The sequence below is a fragment of the Solea solea genome, chromosome 9 (genome assembly GCF_958295425.1).
Source record: "Solea solea chromosome 9, fSolSol10.1, whole genome shotgun sequence".
Lineage (NCBI taxonomy): Eukaryota > Metazoa > Chordata > Actinopteri > Pleuronectiformes > Soleidae > Solea > Solea solea.
In genome coordinates, this window is record NC_081142.1 from 5,425,912 (window position 1) to 5,445,125 (window position 19,214).

At 40.9% G+C, this 19,214-nt stretch overlaps 1 protein-coding gene across 1 annotated transcript in view; it reads right to left on the reverse strand.

Moving 5' to 3' along the window:
- Positions 1–448: 448 nt before the first annotated feature.
- The window catches only part of lingo3a (leucine rich repeat and Ig domain containing 3a), a 33,654-nt gene continuing 14,888 nt past the window's right edge, over positions 449–19,214 (reverse strand). The window contains exon 2 of the mRNA XM_058639153.1: positions 449–5,064. Within this exon, the coding sequence (XP_058495136.1) occupies positions 3,171–5,009 (1,839 nt within the window). The 5' untranslated portion in view covers positions 5,010–5,064 and the 3' untranslated portion in view covers positions 449–3,170. The remainder of the gene's footprint in view (positions 5,065–19,214) is intronic.

Below are 19,214 nucleotides of genomic sequence, written 5' to 3' on the forward strand. Positions count from 1 at the left end.
TGCGTCGTGTTCAGGCCCTGCAAAGTCCCCCACCCCTGATGTGGTCACATGAGTCACTCTTTACCATATGTTGAGCAAGTGTTGGAGTGTAGCCAAACCTAAATGCTTTCCTGATTTGTGTCAAGGTGCACTGAGCCCTCACAGTAGCCCCAGCTCTCGACCAGCATTCGTTTGTTTGTGTAATGTGTAAAATTTACAGCAAAGAACAAATTAAACAGGTCTTTCTACACTCTAAAATAATAAATAAATATATGAATATTCCTCCTCCACACAGTGTGAAAGTTCCCTCTCAGTGTACATGTGCACTCTCTATTTCCACATCAAGCAATTACATACTGTGCAAATAAATACTACAGATTTTAATCACGATACAAAATGACAGATAACACAAATCACTTTTGATGTAGAGAGTTCACAGAATACAAACAACACAAATGAACAGTGTGAATATTAGTCTTTGTTCACAATTTTATTTGTTAACTTGTTTTTGGTTTGATGAATGCATCAAAAATGAACATGACCCCTACTCGTACAGTGTAGGCAGAAGTGATATTAATAAGGTTCATCAGAGTAAGGACATTTCTGTGTGGTGTAATTAACATACCCATCCGTCTGATAAAGACAAAGATCTGGAAAAATCAAAGCAACGCAAAATCTCACAGTGACAGGGTCACGGGTGTTTTTCAGACCCTCAGTCAGTGCCTCCGACTCTCACCATGGGGGGGTCCAAAGACGAAACGACAGCTATAAAAATGGGACAGGACATTATCATAGCAGATAATACAGCATGCTTTACAAACAGTGTGCTCCGTTTTTCATAAAACCATACAATACAAAACAGTCTAGCACAATTCCCAGACGTAATGGCTTCAGTATTTACAGATTAACCGATTAAGATTAACCGAGGACAGATGGACAAGTTCACAGCTCATTCATACTTTTGTACGTGGACGCACACCAACGGTGCACCCATTGTTGTTATAGATTATATATAACAAGCTGCAGAGCAAGTGAGCGTTTGCTGTGTGAGGAATGTTTTATTCGCTTTAACACAAAATGTTTTTTTCTCTTTCTCAGTACGACTGGATCAGCTGTCCATCAATATCATAACGGAATGAACATCTTACTATTACTGTATGTCTCAGACGTCAATGCCATGTATAGCCAACAGAGGGCAGCAGAGAAACACAATTAAAAGTGGAACATAAACATGCTGGTGCTGGTTCTTGGGGCTTTACTCACATTATCTTGAGAGAAACTTCATCATGGTTTGAATGTGACATGCATTTCATTCTCTCTAGATAATAACAGCAATAATAAGAATAATAAGAATATAAAAAAAAAGTGTAATGTGTGAGGTTATGAGGGAAAGTGGATTTAATGCATTCAGAGTCTGGCTTTTATAAAGTGTGTACTGTAGTTTGGTGTAGAACCTAACAAACATTTTTCAGTTTTCAGACTTCCAATTCAAAAAAAACACACACACACATATTGAATTACATGTGTTGTACATACATATGCATTGCTTTTCTAATTACAAATTGTATGAACAGTATAAGAATAAACAGCTTTGCTCTGTATGTGAATGAATATAGAAACATGTCAATGTTAGCCAGTTCTATTCAAACCACTTCTTTTTTAACTTTTACAAAATAATGCACACCTGTCTTATTCGTTATTGATATTTATATTGTTACAAGCTTGCATCCAGCCCTTTGTTGTTACAGTCTCAGTGTCGTCCAAAAATACCTCAACTCCCTCTCCTCTCTGGCTCAGGTTCATTGTGACCTTTGTTCCACTCTGCAAGGTCCATATCGCATTAGCATTTTTCTCTACGTGTCTAAAAACAGATCAGGGTCCCAACGAGAAGCCACGGAGCTCTTTCCTCTGCCTCCCCACGCTCACTTGTAAAGCCAGAAATAGGCAGACAAAGTGAAACCTAACATGAACGCTCTTCAGGATTCATTGTGCGAGCTCAGAGAGTGAGCGGAGATGTACCTATCTGACCAGATGATGTGGTAATGACTGTAAAAGGTCTGCCCATGTGATCAGAAAAGGAGACTTAAACAGTACAATCACAGTAAAAATCTGAGCAGTCAACATCAATATAAATAACCACAAGGACGTCAGTGATTACAAAATATAAATATTACATCTTATACAGTGTGTTCAATTCGATTCTGGGATGAATGCACCCCAGCAAATGTTCAATGTACAAATATTACACATTATTCAAAGTAAGAAGCCAAGTTTGTGCGCATGCACATCATCTTTACACGGGGAATTAAGAGGGCAAGAGTCTAGCGTGTATAATAAATAGAAAAAAGTGGAAAAAGTATCTAGTGTGTACTAATGTATAACTGCACATGGTCCTTTAATTGTCACTTAACCTGTAGAGTCAATTTTTTATTGTTGTTTTAAAACATCTTGGACCTGTGACGAGCGACGTCTCTCTACCAGGGCTTTGCACTGACAGATACTGGTATTACCTATGGTGCTTTGCAGTCAAATTGGCAGTGTTGCAAAGAGTAGACTCTTGGTATCTGATGTATTTTGCACAAACCCACTATCAGTAAAAATAAATAGAACAGAGCCTCTATATTTATATCATAGTAGTGCTCGGAAATTCTGATTGTATAACTCTACATCTGCAGTATATAGCTAGAATTACTCAAATAAATATTGGCAAGTCCTTGGCAATCACCGAGCACCACCCGGTATTATGTATTCATGAGTTTGGAGATCGAGAGCCGGATGGAGCAGAGAGGTGAAGTCCTCTAAAGATGAAAAACACTGGAATCCTTTTAGGGAAGAAAGACAGAGTTGGCATGAGCATTGTAGAGGTTAAAGACTGGTGGGACTCTGAAAGCTATTGTTGCTTGGTCATTTTAACAGTCTATTCAAGATTTTGAGACATCTTTAAATATAACACAGATTTCCCTCTTCACAATAGCATGACCACGCAGTAGAAATATTATATTTATTAAATCTACAGAAATTGCCTTTTTCCCCCAACATAGTTGTTTTTTCCAATAACAACATCTTGTCAATTCTTCTGTTTTGGAAGCATAGACGCCCACTCCAGCATCCTATTACACACGTCTGAGCTCGACACTGCTCATGAATGGTATCGGAGAAGAAGTGCTAATAAGAAAATCCCACTCGAATGATCAAATCATTTTCATGTTGAATTTGCGTGCTCCACCCTGTCCTCCGCTGGCTGCAGGCCCATCCACCTTTCTGAAGGAATATTCCACTGAGAAATTGTTCTTGTGCTGCCCTTTCCCCCGACTCCACACAAACAGCAAGATGAAACAGAACAGGACCACACCCAGGAACATGATGCAGCCCATGGCTGTGGATATGAGGATGGTCTTAAGGTCCAGAGTAAACTTCAATAAGACCCTGGTATCATTTAGATTTGTGTCATTAAGATCCCCAGCATAGTAAGTGCGGTTGGCCATGAGGGCCGCATCTAGTGGCAGCCCACTCACTGTAAGTGTGGCAAAATAGGTGTCATTCCCACCAGCATTGCTGGCAATGCAGATGTAAGTCCCACTATCTATAACCTGCGCGTATCTTATTTCTAATGTGCCTTCTGGTAGTACAGTTAAGCGGCCACTGCTCTTTGTAGTGATGCGGCGGCGTTGAGGAGAGATCCAGAATACCACAGGTGTTGGCTCACCTTCTGCTCTGCAAATGAACGACACGACCTGTCCTTCACGGGCAGATACCTGTTGCAGTTTCCTGTTGCGGATTTTGGGCTTCTGGCAAGTGAAGTGATCAAAGAGAGCTGAGTCAGTGAAAGCATTAAGAGCCCGCCCCTGCACCTCAACGGGCATCATACACATTGGGGAAGCGCCGTCAAAATTAAGAGTCTTCCTGCGCTGAAGTATCCAGAGCAAGCGGCAGTCGCACGCCAGAGGGTTTCCATCCAAACGCAGCGTCTCCAGCGTGTTGACGGACTGAAAAGCTCCTTCTTCTAGAGTCACCAGGCTGTTAGAGGACAGGTTAAGAACCCGGATTTGCCTTAGACCCCCCAGCGCATAAGGCTGCACAACTGCCAGGTTAGTGTTAACCATGTGCAGCTCCTTCAGTCTAACAAGGTCCCGCAGCGCCCAGGACTCCAACACTGATATAGGATTGTAGGAGAGGTTGAGACTGGTGAGGTGGGCCAGGCTGCGTAGGGCAGATGTCGGAACTGAGGTGATGTTTGTGTACGTGATAGACAGCCAGGACAAGTTAAGGCCCTGCAGGCTGTGAGGGGATATGTACTCCAAAAAGGGCCAGTGATTGATCTCAAGACCCCTTAGGTTTCCCAGCTTCCGGAAATTCTGGTCTTCTAATGTAGAGATGCTGAGGTAGCGGAGCCGCAGAGTCACCAGGTTATGCAGGTATGATAACGACTGGCTGGACACAGACGTCAAGTTGCACTTCTCAATGGTCAGCTCCTTCAGCCCCACGAGACCAAGAAAGGCCTTATTGGAGATATAAACTAGATCATTGTCTCCAACTTGCAGGTTTTTGAGATTTTTCAGGTCCTGGAACGTAAAGTCCAAAAGAATCACAATTTTATTGCCGCTGAGGTCCAATGAAGTGAGGTTGGAGAGATGTGAGAAAGCCCCCATTGGAATCAGTTTCAACTGGTTCCCCCTCAGAGAAAGTGACAGCAGGTTCTGGAGATTAGAAAAAGCATTTGGTTCCAGGACATTAATCATGTTGTCGCTCAAGTCCAGCTTTTCAAGACGGGTAAACGGAAGCAAGTCACCATGTTCTACCCAGCGGAGTTTGTTCCCACTAAGGTCCAGGATCTTGGTGTCCAGAGGGATGCCATCTGGCAATGCAGACAAACGCTTACCGTAACAGGACACGGTCTTGAGCTTCGCAATGCAATCACAACGCTGGGGACATCCTTGGCTGTGGGCAGGAGACACTGAGATCATCAGTAGCAAGAACAGGAAAGGCAGGCACCGGCCTACATCCTGGCTCAGGCTCGACCCCATGGCCATCCTTCTCTCTGCTTCCTCCTGCTCCTGTCTGAGGTTCAATCACTGGGGCAGACACCTGAGGAATGGACACAAAATGGGAGAAAGAAAAGGAAGAAAGGTAGAGTGGAAGAGGGGAGGCGGGGTGTGAATGAGAGGGAGAGAGGAAGAGACAGAAAGTGAGAAAACATAATTAAAACCATAATAATTCAATTCCCCTTCAACAGCAGCCATCAAATCCTCTTAATGAGTGGAATTACAATTACAAACTCTAAGTGACCTGTTACCGCAGTGAAATTAAAGTGAGAGCGAGGTAATCCTCAGAGGACTCTGTTTCTGTTCTCTGACTATGTCTCCATTCAACTGAAACAGTTTGGTTTTCCGAGTCTGTGTGCGTGTGTGTGTCTGTGTGTGTGCCATAAAAAAGCCATACGCAGGTGAAGCTTAATCCAACCACAGTTCAAATCTTAGCACTAAAATGAACCAGTTCCTCAGAAATTAGGTTTAAGAAAAAAATTAATTAAGAAAAAAATCTGAACAAAAAATACATTTAACAATGGGAACAGAAACATCAGGAAACCAACAAAGTAAACTGAAACTAAATGAACTGACATGGGCACTGGGGATCACAGAGACTAAAGGGAGGCAGGGATAATCAGATACAGGTTAGACTTAAGACACAGGTGAAGCACAGTAGGGTGGAGCAGACAACCAAAGGGAAAGACAGATTCTGCCTCACGAGGACCAGGATTTGGTCTCCATGAGGATAACTTGGCCCTGACAAGGTTAGGATTTATACAAGAAGAGGTTCTTCAGAGGTAACAAATGCACGCACACACACACACACACACACACACGTAAACAATTCCCCCCTCTCCCTACCCCGCACACATGTGTTTGCAGCAAAGTGATAATCCCTTTATAAACCCATTGAAAAATACCATGTGGAATGGAAAATAGCTCCAGAAAAACATATTCCACTACATCATGATAATATAATGCTGGGGCAGGTTTACACAGTGCACGCTGTATTATGTGCTGTGAAGATCTCATAAAAACATGCTGGAGAAAAATTCTGCTGTCCGGATGTCGATGGGGAGCTCATGTTGCCTCCTGCGATTTGAAAAATTGCAGTAGACCTTATTGCGATTTTGATCAAATCGTGATTAATTGCTCAGCCCTACAGCAACGGATGCTGCCAACAAACCCACATATGCACGTGTTAGACACAGTGGCCTCAAACATAACCTTTCACAGTCCACAGCTGATAAAAGACAATAAACACTGAAGCAAAAGTTGGCACAGGAGGATGGAGCTGCACTTGGCCGCCGAGCTGGAGCCATTTCACTTTAAAGAGGCAGTGGTGTGTAAGAATAAGTGTCTGTAGTTGAGATTTTCTTTGTATGCATAGTTAGCTGTCACTTCAAAACAAACACTGTGGCTGGTTTGTCCATTTCAGCTGCTGTAGACACATGTTGGCAGAAGAAGGCAGCCTCCAAAGACCAAGGCCCTCAGCTCAAGTACATGTTCAATGACAGACTCAATTACTATGAATACACTCTCCTAAATGTTACACAATGACTATCTTGGCAAAAACCATTTAAGATTTATTCACAAAGTTTGAGTCGATGATGCAGATTCATCAACATTATCTTCAGTTTATGGCACATGCCAGCAGCAGATTTTTCTTCTCCATGTTTATTTTTACTTCTGCTCATGTTCATCAAAAGAAAGTCATTTGTATGAAATTAGCTGATGCTGCAAACATGCTGCACTATTTATAAGTGGTGGTGTATTGAGCTTGTTTTTCTGCCCAGTGCATGTGCTTCGTAGCAGATAATTAATTTCTACGTTTCTGATTCATGGACACTTATGAGTGTTTTGCTGCCTACTTCATAAATCATTCTTTCATAGTAATGAGTTACATTCCAATCATCTGATTTAACTTTAATCATTTGCCCGGATGCTCATATGCGACAGAAACCAAGCTTATCTAAACTGAATGGCTGCTCATAAAGAAAATGAATTATTGTTGCAGTATTTTATGGCAGGTGAAACTGTGAATTAGCAAATGGGCTTTGGTAGAAATGGTAACTACAGACATCTTAGTTCGAACCCCAAACACTGACTCCTTACTACACAAGGTCTCAAATGTCACTGACATAGTCAGTTTTCAAAACCCATATCTGGTAGCAGCCACTTACTAATAAGCCCAGAGGCCCACGGTCTGTTAACTCACCACAGGTCAACAGCAGGTGGCTACACTGTAGACCAGTGCTCACTCAGCTGCTCCCCTTCCACTCTGCCATGGGCTCCAGGCAGTTCCACACAGAAAGCCGACTGAAAACAGAGGTACATCACACTCTTTCCTGCAGACCCTTTGCTGAGACAAAGAAGCTGTTTCTCCAGACACCCACTTTCATTCAACCTGTTCTTCTATTTGCTCTAAAAGTTAAAGAATGTAAAGAGAAATACTTTCAGTCACCACTTGGCTGAAATACGGCACTTCACAAACACTGAGGAACAACCTGGAGTTGTAGTTGAATGCGTCTGTAAGGTCAGAACAGTCACAAAACCAAATCACATCAAGTTCAATAAATGCAGCACTGATATAAACCGCAATGCTCAAATCGGCTACAAGTGAACAATAATGTAGGTGTCTCACGTTGTCATGGTAACACCTGCACCATCTCTTTACCCTCCTGCTTCAAAACTCTCTTCCTAGGGCTAGTTTTGTTCCAGAGTGAAACTCTTGTGTCCACTCGACGTCCTCAGTGTCGTCTCCGCCTCCGTGTGCTGACTTCCCTGCTTTTCAGTGTCATCGGTGTGCACATAGTTGCCTTTTTTTTAATATGGGACAGATGGTCATTGTCTGTCACTGTCACATTGATGAATAATATATGAAATGCCAGTCAGTTAAAAAAAATCACAGATGCATCACATAAAAAGCCACGTTTCTTTATTTTACTATTTTTGTTGCAAATCCAGAAACAACTTTACTGCCTGAAGTGATGTTCTATTCTGGAAATGGCCCAATATTTATACATGGTGTACTCATTTAAAACATCTATTTTCTGTGTTTTTCGTGAGCATCAGTAAAGTAGGAATGAAACCCCTTTTTCATGTTCAATACCAATATATGACAGCCTTGAGCATCTATTGATACCAATATCAGTCAGCTATAGTCCTTGTAACAAATCATACTCATCTGTTTTGCTTTTCCCCGCTTCCTTTATCTCAATATCTGCTCACATGATCATGGACGTGCATGCCCCACTTACATCACCAGAAATATTGTGCTGCACATCCCCCTTCACAGTCTGTGCTTAGTGAAGCATTTATTTGACATTTAGGGATTTTGGATCATATGTGATTTTATGTTTTTCTTTTTCCGAGATATAATCCTATGATTTGACCAATATCGCAGTTGAGGTTCAGGAGTTGAGGAGGAAAATATTGTAGTGTATATTTTAAATACAGAACTATGCTGTGGTGTTCCTATGTTGCCATTATTACTAGTCCATAAAGAGACAAACAATTACATTGATAATTGTTTGTCTCTATTGTACTGGTGTAGGGGTGAGAATCATAGGGTACCTCACAATACGTGGTCCATGATACCGATAATATCACGATACAACAATTCTGTGATATATTGCAAAACAGTTATATAGAAATTCATCACAATATCGGTCAAACTCATGGAAACAAATGTCTGTGAAAAGATAAAAGTGTAGAATTTCTCCATTTACTCACAACATAGAGAACAAAGTCGTAAAGTGCGTAAAGTCGATGCATTAAACGTGGATGACGTAGTATTAACGTAGTATTCTCCACCATTATTCCGCTGCAAACTCTGTCTGGTGAGTTAGGGACTGTTTACTTTCAAATGACTTAATTAAATTAATTAATTAAAAGGTCGATATTTCACCTGGTTTATCGATGATCGTCTTGCACAAGGAAGGATGACAATATATCACCAAATTGATCTCCCCCTAAAGTGTTGGCCCTGTGCTAGACTGGCGACTTGTCAATTGGGATTGGAGGATAACAGTGGCAGACAATGAACAAATCAAATAATGACATTATTTTCATGGTCACGATCACAGAGCCTGTGTGTAAGCATGAGCTCTTAGTTGTGAGACACTGAAATTACAGCGTTGACAAATCAAAATAAAAAAACGCAAAATCAAAGCAGCCCATTTGTGCATTAACAGCACTGATCATTGTCAGCCAATGTTTTGTGTCACATCAGAGACAAAAAGGAGTCATCGTGTCCCGCCCTTCACAATGACACTTCAAATTGTAGCTCACGCTTACACAGTGATGTAAAAAAAAAAAAAAAAAAAACACTACCCTACACACTAACAAATGATTTGTTACTGACATAAAAAATCCCCCCACAAAATAAAAACAAATATTTTTTTATGTCATTTTAATATATGGACACTAGATGTTAGTTAAAGCACTGAAGCAATGTAATAAATATTTGACTACACCTTAGTGTCTTTTTCTCTCTCTCAGAAACCACTTTAAGAAATAATATCCAGCGCACGTCCTTTGGATGGCAGTTACATGCAGCGATTGCTACGGCTTCAGTATTTTACATTCCTTTACATATATTTTAACCATAACCTTCATTATAAGCAACTCTAAAAGATATATCAATAAATTAACAGAGAGCCATAAGTGCAAAACAACAATGTATTTAGAATATTAATTAATATCACCACCATAAAAATAAAACCATAAACCATAAAAATTGCAGAGTATATTACTGTGTAATCTACAGGAGAGCAACAAAGTCTGATTTTATAGTCTGTGCATTGTGTTAAGGTGATGATAGTCACCATTATTCTCAAAAGAAAATGATGTATATGATGAAAAACCATGTTTTTCTCCAAATAGGAGTTGTAGTATTGTAGAATTTACAGGAGAGCAGTGAAGTCTGGGGTGATTCTGAAGACACTGCACTATATTATGGTCATGATGTTAACTAATGCTCCCAGGAATGATGATGGGGTTGTAGTCCAATCTACGGGAGACTAACGAAGTGAGAAACCATTTGAGAGACTCTACACTTTTATAAGCTGGAGATACACACTTTGTCGGTGTTGCAATTTGTACTTTCGATGAAAAAAGGTTGTAAATGATCACCACTTCAGTACATTTGTAAAGATATCCAAAGACTTGAGGTGTTTACCCAGTTTGGTAACACTTTATAATAAGTGCACACTATTAAGCATTAATAAATATTGAATTTATCAATTATAACACATGAATACTCATTAGTATGTAGTTTATAAACACTGAATACACGCTGACTACTCAGTTAAATGATGAGATTGTCCTTGTTAATTGTTGGGGATTAACCCACATTTTCGGGATTTCTAAGTCTTTTTAAACTCATCTAGAGTTGGGCGTTGTTCAGCTTGATTCTTGTGTCGGACTTCTTGCTCACGCACTCTGACCAATCAGTGGACGGCAGTCTGACGACTTCACGCATAACATCAGCTCAGCTCGTTTGAAACATCGCCAGAGCAGGTACTAAAAAAAAGGACCTGGTATTCGCTAGTGGAAACGCTAAATAACCGAGCCGTGCTGAGGCGAGGCGAGGCCAGGCCAGGCGTGCCACGCTAGTGGAAAAGGGGCTTTCGTATTGAGCGTGGATGGAGCATCTCTTAACGTAGCTTTCTCCACCATTATCCCACTGTAAACTTCTGTTCAAGTTTTCCCTCATTCATTTGAACAGCTTCATTCCTCCTCCCTCATCCTCTCTCCACTGTACTGTCGATTAAAGGCAAAAGCCCAAATAATATACTAAAAAACAATGAAAGGCATGAAGAGATTTATGGATAAAACATGACTCAGTCACAGTCCATGCTCAGTCACCATAAACTCCACAGAAAACTACAAAAACTGACCCTTCTCTACATCACGTCCAGCAGAATTTGGCACATTTGGACAAAACCACTGGAGACACACAATAGTGTGCTGCATATATGATGTACAGCACATTACCGATCCCTGTGCGGCTCTAAAAGCATTCAACAGGAAGAGCTTATAGTCTGTATGTCTATAAATGTGCTATGTATAGCAAGAAGGGCACACAGCTGCAGCAGAACAGAGGGAGATTGCTGTCAGACCAATAATCATGCTGGAGGTGGACGACACAAAATGACAAATGAGCAGGGAGCTTGTTGGAGAGCGTGTAGGTGTAGCTGAGCGCTGTGCAGAGAGGCACCCAGGCCGAGGCATAACATCGACAAAGGCTCGTGAAATGGCTGCACACACACAGATTTCTATGCCCACTCATTGTGCTTTACATGAGAAACAACTATGTGTGTGTGTGTGGTGTGTGTCTGTAGTGTTTTGAGAACCCTGGTGAGAAAACACATTCATTTGGACTGAAAGAAATGTGTTGGTATTCATCAGTCTGTGAAGGGAAATCCTGAAGCCCCCGGCAGTGCATGGACCATGCACACACACCCACACACACACATATACTATGCACAGACCATTACACACAGGGACATTCACCTGATGAAAGAGAAATAGGTGCGAAAAGAAAGGTGCATTTCATTTGTTTGAGTGGCCTTGTTAATGCAAAACTGTGATTTCATTATCTGCCCAATCTGGTGATCATTGGCCCTTTTGAAAAGGAATAATGTGAGATTGGGACGTTTATCCTATGTATTACTGTAGCTTTCCATGAGATAAACTCAACCACATTCATTTTGACATGAAATAATAGGACAAATCCAGGGTGAACCTACGGTCTACCTGATAATTAGGGCTCTACTCCATTTAGTTTGCAAAATACAGGGTTCTGCCATTGTTCAAGTGTAAGGGGAGGTCACAAATTGCTAAAACAACAAATCTAATGGTGGCCTACAACAAGTGCACATCTTCATCATTCTCTAACTGTGACTTCCACCTTGCGGTGAAGTATGGAGCACCGGTAGGTGTGCATGCGAGTGTTCATGTGTAATTATTTGAGCCCACATGAGGTCCACGCAGCAGCTGTGCACTCTGAGGCAACATGGGAAGACAGAAGAAGATGGATGACAGGCACTGTGTGTATCCGTATAATACTCACGTCATAATATTGCCACAGTTCAACTGGCAAAGATGTGACTTCAGCAACTAACGCAGACTGATATGAAACACTCGTTTAAAGACGCCACATGGGAAAGTAATTACAATGACGGTTCAGAGTGAGATTCTTGGATTGCAAAAGCATGGACAGTGTAGACTAAATGACACAGTGGGATGATTAAGAATGTGTCTTTCCATGCGCCATGAATGTTTAATGGGTGAGAACTGTTTCCGGGCTTATGGATGTAAAGACTTCTACGGAGAAGAGCTAAATAATTAACGATGTTATGCTGCATAGTAATGACCCACTAACATGGAGACTTTGACCTTACCTGGAGCTAAAGTAGCCTCATATACAGTATACACACACTGAGCTTCCACTAACACCGCCATGAAACTTCTAAAACTATTTTTCTTAACTGAGGTGTTAAAAATGAAGATATGTGCGACACATCCTCAGTCCATTTATTCAGAGTAACATTCCTCCTCTGTCTTTTTGAAATAACAACGCCTGTGATGTGTCCTTTGTAGAACATAATTATAGACATAAATCATTATACACAAGGTATGTGGACTGCCAAATACCTCATAATTATCAGCATGACATTATAAAAATAACATCTATTCTAATGAGGTCATTCATCACTCTAATTAATGTCATTCTCTGAAACAATGTGGAGTTATAAAAGGTAATTCTTTTCTTAATTAATATATAGTCAAATGCAGCAAAGGTGATCAAAAATCTAATCAGAGCCTGTGGTGTTCGGGGAGAAGCTGGAGTTCAGTTGTTATTGTGTCATTCATCACAGTTATATGACAGTGGGGTCTGGAGAGTCTCTGATGCATTTTCTTGGTTCTTTCTTTCAAATGAAAAAAAATTGTCGGACCATTTTTCTCGACACTTGTTTCAACTACAGTTTCAAATTTAAAGGTTAAACCATCTGTTCATGTGACTGCTTTGTAACTTCCAATTTTGTGAAAACTGTGACCATGAAAACCTTTACCTGCACCAAGGAGGTTGTGTTTTTAGCCACCTATTGTATATTTGTTAGCAGAAATACAGTATATATAAAAAAAAACAGCTGAATCAGTCTTTAAATTTCCATAACACTGCAAAACAGGACATTTTTCAACATTTTAATACATTTTTCAGGGGGATATTATTAGTTGTTTGTATCTATATGTGGCACAGCACCCCACATGACCCTCAGGTGGAGGATAAAGCAGTAGTAGATGGATGGATGGATATTGATTATCATTGTCAAAATCTTCTGAATAGAATAACATACAGAACCAAATATGACACTTTTCTCTTTTATTATGATTTTATAATGAAAATCATCCAATTTAAGTCGTATAGAAGGACAATTTGGACTGTAGAGCAAACCGGATCTGACTGTCTTTTTTTATTTATTCCCTTCTACTGAGGCTTAAAGTTAAAACAAATATGAGGGTTGCTTCCTACACGACGTCTCCCACATACACACAGACCCTGCAAGCACAGTCGGGTTGTGTTAACACAAAGGGATCCGTGGCTCAAAAGCACATTAAGTTCGACGCTGCTCTCTGAAGAGCCACAGGCCATTACTGTGATGCAGGGTGACACATCGTCCCCCGTCACACTCGGTGATGCCAGTCAAGGCTTGCAAAACCCTCAGCATTGTTTTCCTCTCAACATGCAACCTCACACACAATGTTCAGTAACAGCAATTCCTTAATGTGCTCCTCACACTTAGGCCTATTATACGGCTGGCAGACTTACTCACTCCTCTGTTTGTTTATTTGAAGGCCTCATGAGACTTGGAGAGCTCACACTGAAAAGACTAATGACGATAAAAACAAAACTCTAGCTAAAGTCATTTATTATTACATTTTTCACATTTGCTACTTTAGATTTAAATGCTGTCCAAAAAGTGAAGAATTTATCATTGCAAATATTGTGTTTAGGGTAAAAATCCTTAAAAAAAATTAATCCACTAAATATGGTATGGATTACATCCAGGGTTCTCAAACTGTGGTACGTGTACCACCAGTGGTACGTGAGCTTCCTCTGGTGGTACTTGGAGGAAAATCAGAAATGCTGTTTTACTGTATATAGCAGGGTATGTGACAAAGAAATAATAGTAAATAAAAATGTCTTAATCTAATTTCTCCATACCAGTGTGTGAAGTATATGTGAGGAAGAGGAGGATGATGGGAGAGCAAATTATCTTATTGGGAATACATCTGCCTCAAAACAGGATACAGTGTGTCAGTCCTGTCATCTCGATCTGTGCAAGACAGCAAATGTGCATATTTCCCAAAATATGCTATGACATTTATTTTTGGTTTATCTTTTTTTCCTTAGATTCAAAGGCAACCACGTGACTTTATGACAATATGGAGGCATCAAGAACAGTTGTGGCCTTTTGGTCTTTTACTTTTGGACAAGAGAACATGATTGTCACCCATCAGTCACCTACCGAACTTTTCAGCCTGAATGCCACATGACCACCCTCCTCTTTAAGGCCCCCTGTCAATCAACCAGCAATCCCTCTGGACCCGTCGCAACCTTTTAGGCTACATGACTTCAGCAGGGATAAGAAGTGACAGACCACCAGGAGGGGGAGAATATAACTGGGGAATTAGGTGGACAAATGGATCATTCAGGTTGAACAGACCTAACATTTTCATTTGGCTTTGTTCAAATTCTTTGCACATGAAAATAAACTTTAACAAATGATAGAAATATAATTTGTTACATGATCAGTCACCTAGCCGACAATGCCAAACAACGCCCAGAGTTTTGCATCCTAATCTGTCCACAAACCCAGTGAACTGGATTCTGATTCAGATGACGTGAGTGGATAGAGTCACTGACCCATCAGAACCAGAGGCCATGAAAACATCCCCAAAATTGCTTCATACATCATGTTTAAGAACATGTACATTAAGCCTAAACTCAGCAACTAAATTAACCATCAACTAGTTTTATAATCGCTTAATCTGGTTGAGTGTTTTTTCAATAATTTTTCAACTTCTTAAACGTGAGTATGTATTGGTTTCTTTACTCCATATAACAAAGAAATCATTAAACTGAATATTGTTTTGTTTGTGGACAAAACAAGACATTTGAGAACATCATCATATCCAGGTTTCAGAAACACTGATCATAATTTTCTGACATTTTATGGATCAAACGAGTAATCGATGAATCGAGAAAATAATCCACAGATTAATGATTATGAAAGTAATCGTTAGTTGCAGCCATACTCTGCAGTCTGAATTATGCTGGTTAAATATTCTGAGTGACAAACCATTTATGCTGTTTTCCCTCCTTTCTAATGACTTTAGATACAGCAAACTCCAATGATCCTAAATTTACATAAACAATGGCAATTCATCATCTAGCTTCAGTGCTAATGGTAAAATAAACAAATACTGGGTCATTTCAGTGCACGGTTATCCAATATAAGTTAGAGGAATAATTCAAAAAGGCTGACTCCAGTCTCCTTTTCCCATAGAGGTAATAGTCTTTAATAAGACTCACGCTTGAATGGCTATAGCTACTGTGTTTGCAGCCAAATTGAAGTCACTTTCATTTCGGTTCATTTCGGTCATAAATTTCTCGGTGTTTATCTGGGTCACAAATGCACTTTGAAGTTTGAGACTCTTACAGCCAGTCAAACAAAGACACAGCGCGGTGGAGGTGAGTGTGATCAGTATCCCTGCTGGCTTCTATTTCCTGCCTGGCTGGCCTGTCTGTCGTGTCACCAGTCATCACTTCAGCCCAGGCTCTTTCCACGCCAACTGGCCCCACTCTCCATCGCTCACACACACACACACACACACACACACACACACACACTCGCTGCCACATCCAGAGATTCAGAGACGGGGCATATTAGGCCGGCATCACACAACAACATCACAAGCTTACTGCACACTTATTTGCACTTCACATCATCATCACATACACATGCACGTATGCGAGTTCTATGTGTCCCAGTTTACTCATGAAAACAGATGATTGCACAGAAATACAGGAACAGACAGGCATACATATTTGTCACTCTCAATCTCTCACATACACACACGGGATTGTGTGTTAGTATCCAGGGGACACTGACCTTTATACAGAACTCTTTGTTTGCCAATATCTCTGAATCGAAAGCAGCCAAAACAGAAGGAGGGGTCTCTACGGCTTCTCACTATAAACGACAAACTCTCATTCTATATTCATACTTCGACACTTGCAGTGTCCTTTTTCCTCCCTCAAGGTTGACAGCCTGTTCGAGGCATCACTCGTCTACAACTGCTGGAGTCTGCTCTAATCCGTCTTGAAGCCTGCAGGCTCCGTGTCCTTCTCATTAGCTTCATTAAAAAGATCCCCGTCCTCTCTACTTCCCTTTCACTGTCTGCTGCCTGCTCATCAACCTGGCCAATTGCAACCAATTATCTGGAGTCACCGAGTATCTAAGAGAGGGGTCACACATGCACCACAGTTTCCTCTTCCCATCAGAAGGAAAGTGAGAAATGTCATCCGTACTTGTAAGATGCCACGCCACTCATGTACGAGTCAAACACTGGGGCAAGAAACATGAGCGCACACCGTGTAACTATATACAGAGCTCCGAACATCCATTGAGATTCATTTCTCAAATTTTACATGATTGGTGGGGTTAGAGTTTCAGGCAGCAATCTAATACTGTCCTCCAGGTCCCTTGAGAAAGAGTCTGAATAGCAGTGTAAGCTATAGTGAGCAAACGGGGGGCGGTGTGCAAATTGAAAGTAATCTTCAGGCCTGGATGGCTGGATTCACATTGATTCATAATTCATCACTCGACAGCAGTGAGGTGGAGAAAGTTTTGCTCACGTAGTAAACTAGGAAGGGACATCTCTGAGAGGCATTGATGGAATCAGACGGATCGACCTCTGTGTTGTTTGAGGTCCCAGGTGAGAACGACAGGAAGACAGACGGAGCCGAGTGCAGGAGTCTGCATATCTCACATCGCAGTAGACCCTACAGCTGAACATCCACGATGTTCACGAGATTAGCCAACTGTGCCAGGGTGAGTCGAACACAAACAATCGTATGCCTAATATGAAAGCTTCTCCAGTGTCACGAGCTCAGGCTTTCATAAAGCCCCTGTCCAGGGTCGATCCCGCCTTTCGCACCAGCGGCGCCCAGCGACCGCCCGACCCTAATGTGGAGAATAAAGTGGTAAAAGATGGATGGATGTTAATCCAACTAAAACTGATGTGAGTCTGAATGAAAGTGTAATAAATCAAATTTCGGGAATAACACACCCAGATTAAGAGTCGAATTACAAATGCATGTACACCATCACTCAGACTCAAGCTGGCCTATGCACTCTATGCATGCTCCACAGTTGCCACTGCCCCATCTTTTATCGGGTAATAATAGAAGACGCTGGTACACAGAAGACAACAGAGACAAAAACATGGAAACATGAATATTAGATTATTACTTTGATGACTTAGAAACTGTTTTTTTTATTCAAAACTGTTAACACAACTACTTATAACTAAAAATCTCTTTTTTTAAGTGAGACCTGGCCAAGACGGCAGCATCAGCAGCAGCACACTTAAAAGTCACATCATAGACAGACAAAACGAAACACAACCACTACAACACAAACAAACTTTTAATTTAATTAAAACTTAATTAGAGCAGCTACATGAATCAAAAGAACGTTTATCTCTGTCATTTCAAATTGATTTAAATTGCCTTGGGGTTCAGACATTTTCACGTCTTTTCAAAAATTGGTCCAGGATGACGGGGCAGAGTATTTATGTAAGGCCAGATGGCTTAAGTCCAAAATGTACTTAAATTTAACATAATCCTAAACACTGGACTATGTTAACATCAATTTAATTTGTTTTTTGTCAGACAGGAAGTGTATAACAAGTTTGCTCTAAAGAGTCGAGTGCATCTGTTGTATTTGTTGTTATTAAAAAATATCAATTACACACTCTTTATCATGTAAATCTCTGGAAAGGCACCGCGACACAATCTCAGTATAATATCCTGAAAATACGACTCTGGCTGTCGCTGCATCTGTGTGACAATCTCCGAGGAATCATATTTCAATTCAGATTCGAGACTTGGGAGCCAATTGTGCTTCAGCAGACATTTTTGGAATGACAACTACACTCGTTCACCAAGACTGATAACGACAAAGAAAAACAAAGGGCAATTATGAACGACACCCACATCAATCAACGGGAAATACACACAGACATTTACGAGTAGATGTTTACAAAAGGAAGCGTTCTCCTCTGAGTCTACAAGTTTAGTGAGACATGAACAGATTGTGTGGCTGACAACACACGCACTGTGACTGGAGGTGACTTTGGTTGTCCGTGGTGTTGGCGCAAGGTCTCGCAACAGGACGGTGACTACAGTTTGACACTGGGAGGATGAAGGAGAAGAGGAAGTTACCTCTAGAATATGTGTTAGAGTTGAGGGAAACATGTAATAAGGATCATAATGAATAAGGATAAAAACATTTTGGGTTGTTATTGAGACTGGAATAGCATAATGAAAAAGACATTGGAGCAGAAACTTGAAACTGGCTTGTTCTGTGTCTCTGCACTGTAACATGATGCCAAATGGTATTCCTGACCTCCCCTTCACCCCTCACTCATTTTCATCCGTCTTCCCTCACTGTGAGTAAATAATTGGCTAAAGGAACCTCTTTAATTCATCATAGTGCTGTACTGTGATCGTCCTTTGTGCCACTGTTTATGTGCTTCATCTCAATAAAACCTTCCATCCACCTCCCAGGTTTTCTAATATGTCAGCCAGTTTGGCTAATTGTCCCAGTTTCGTGTTCAATCATCATGGTAACAGCTCCCTCTCTCCTAAGAACAGGACATTAGGTTCCACTTTGTAACGGTTGAATTTCTTTTCTCTCAGTTTCTCTGGATGTCTCCCGACCCAGGAGTTGGAGCCACGTTCAAATGAAACAGGTGGGGTTAGGGTTAGGGTTACTGCAACTGCAACTACAAAAGTATTGTCCTTTATATAAAGCAAATTGGTCCCAGGCAAATATCCTGGGATAATTGGGATGATCCACCTGTTTTAATATGTATTAACATTTCCAATGTTTCTTCACAGCTCTTTTC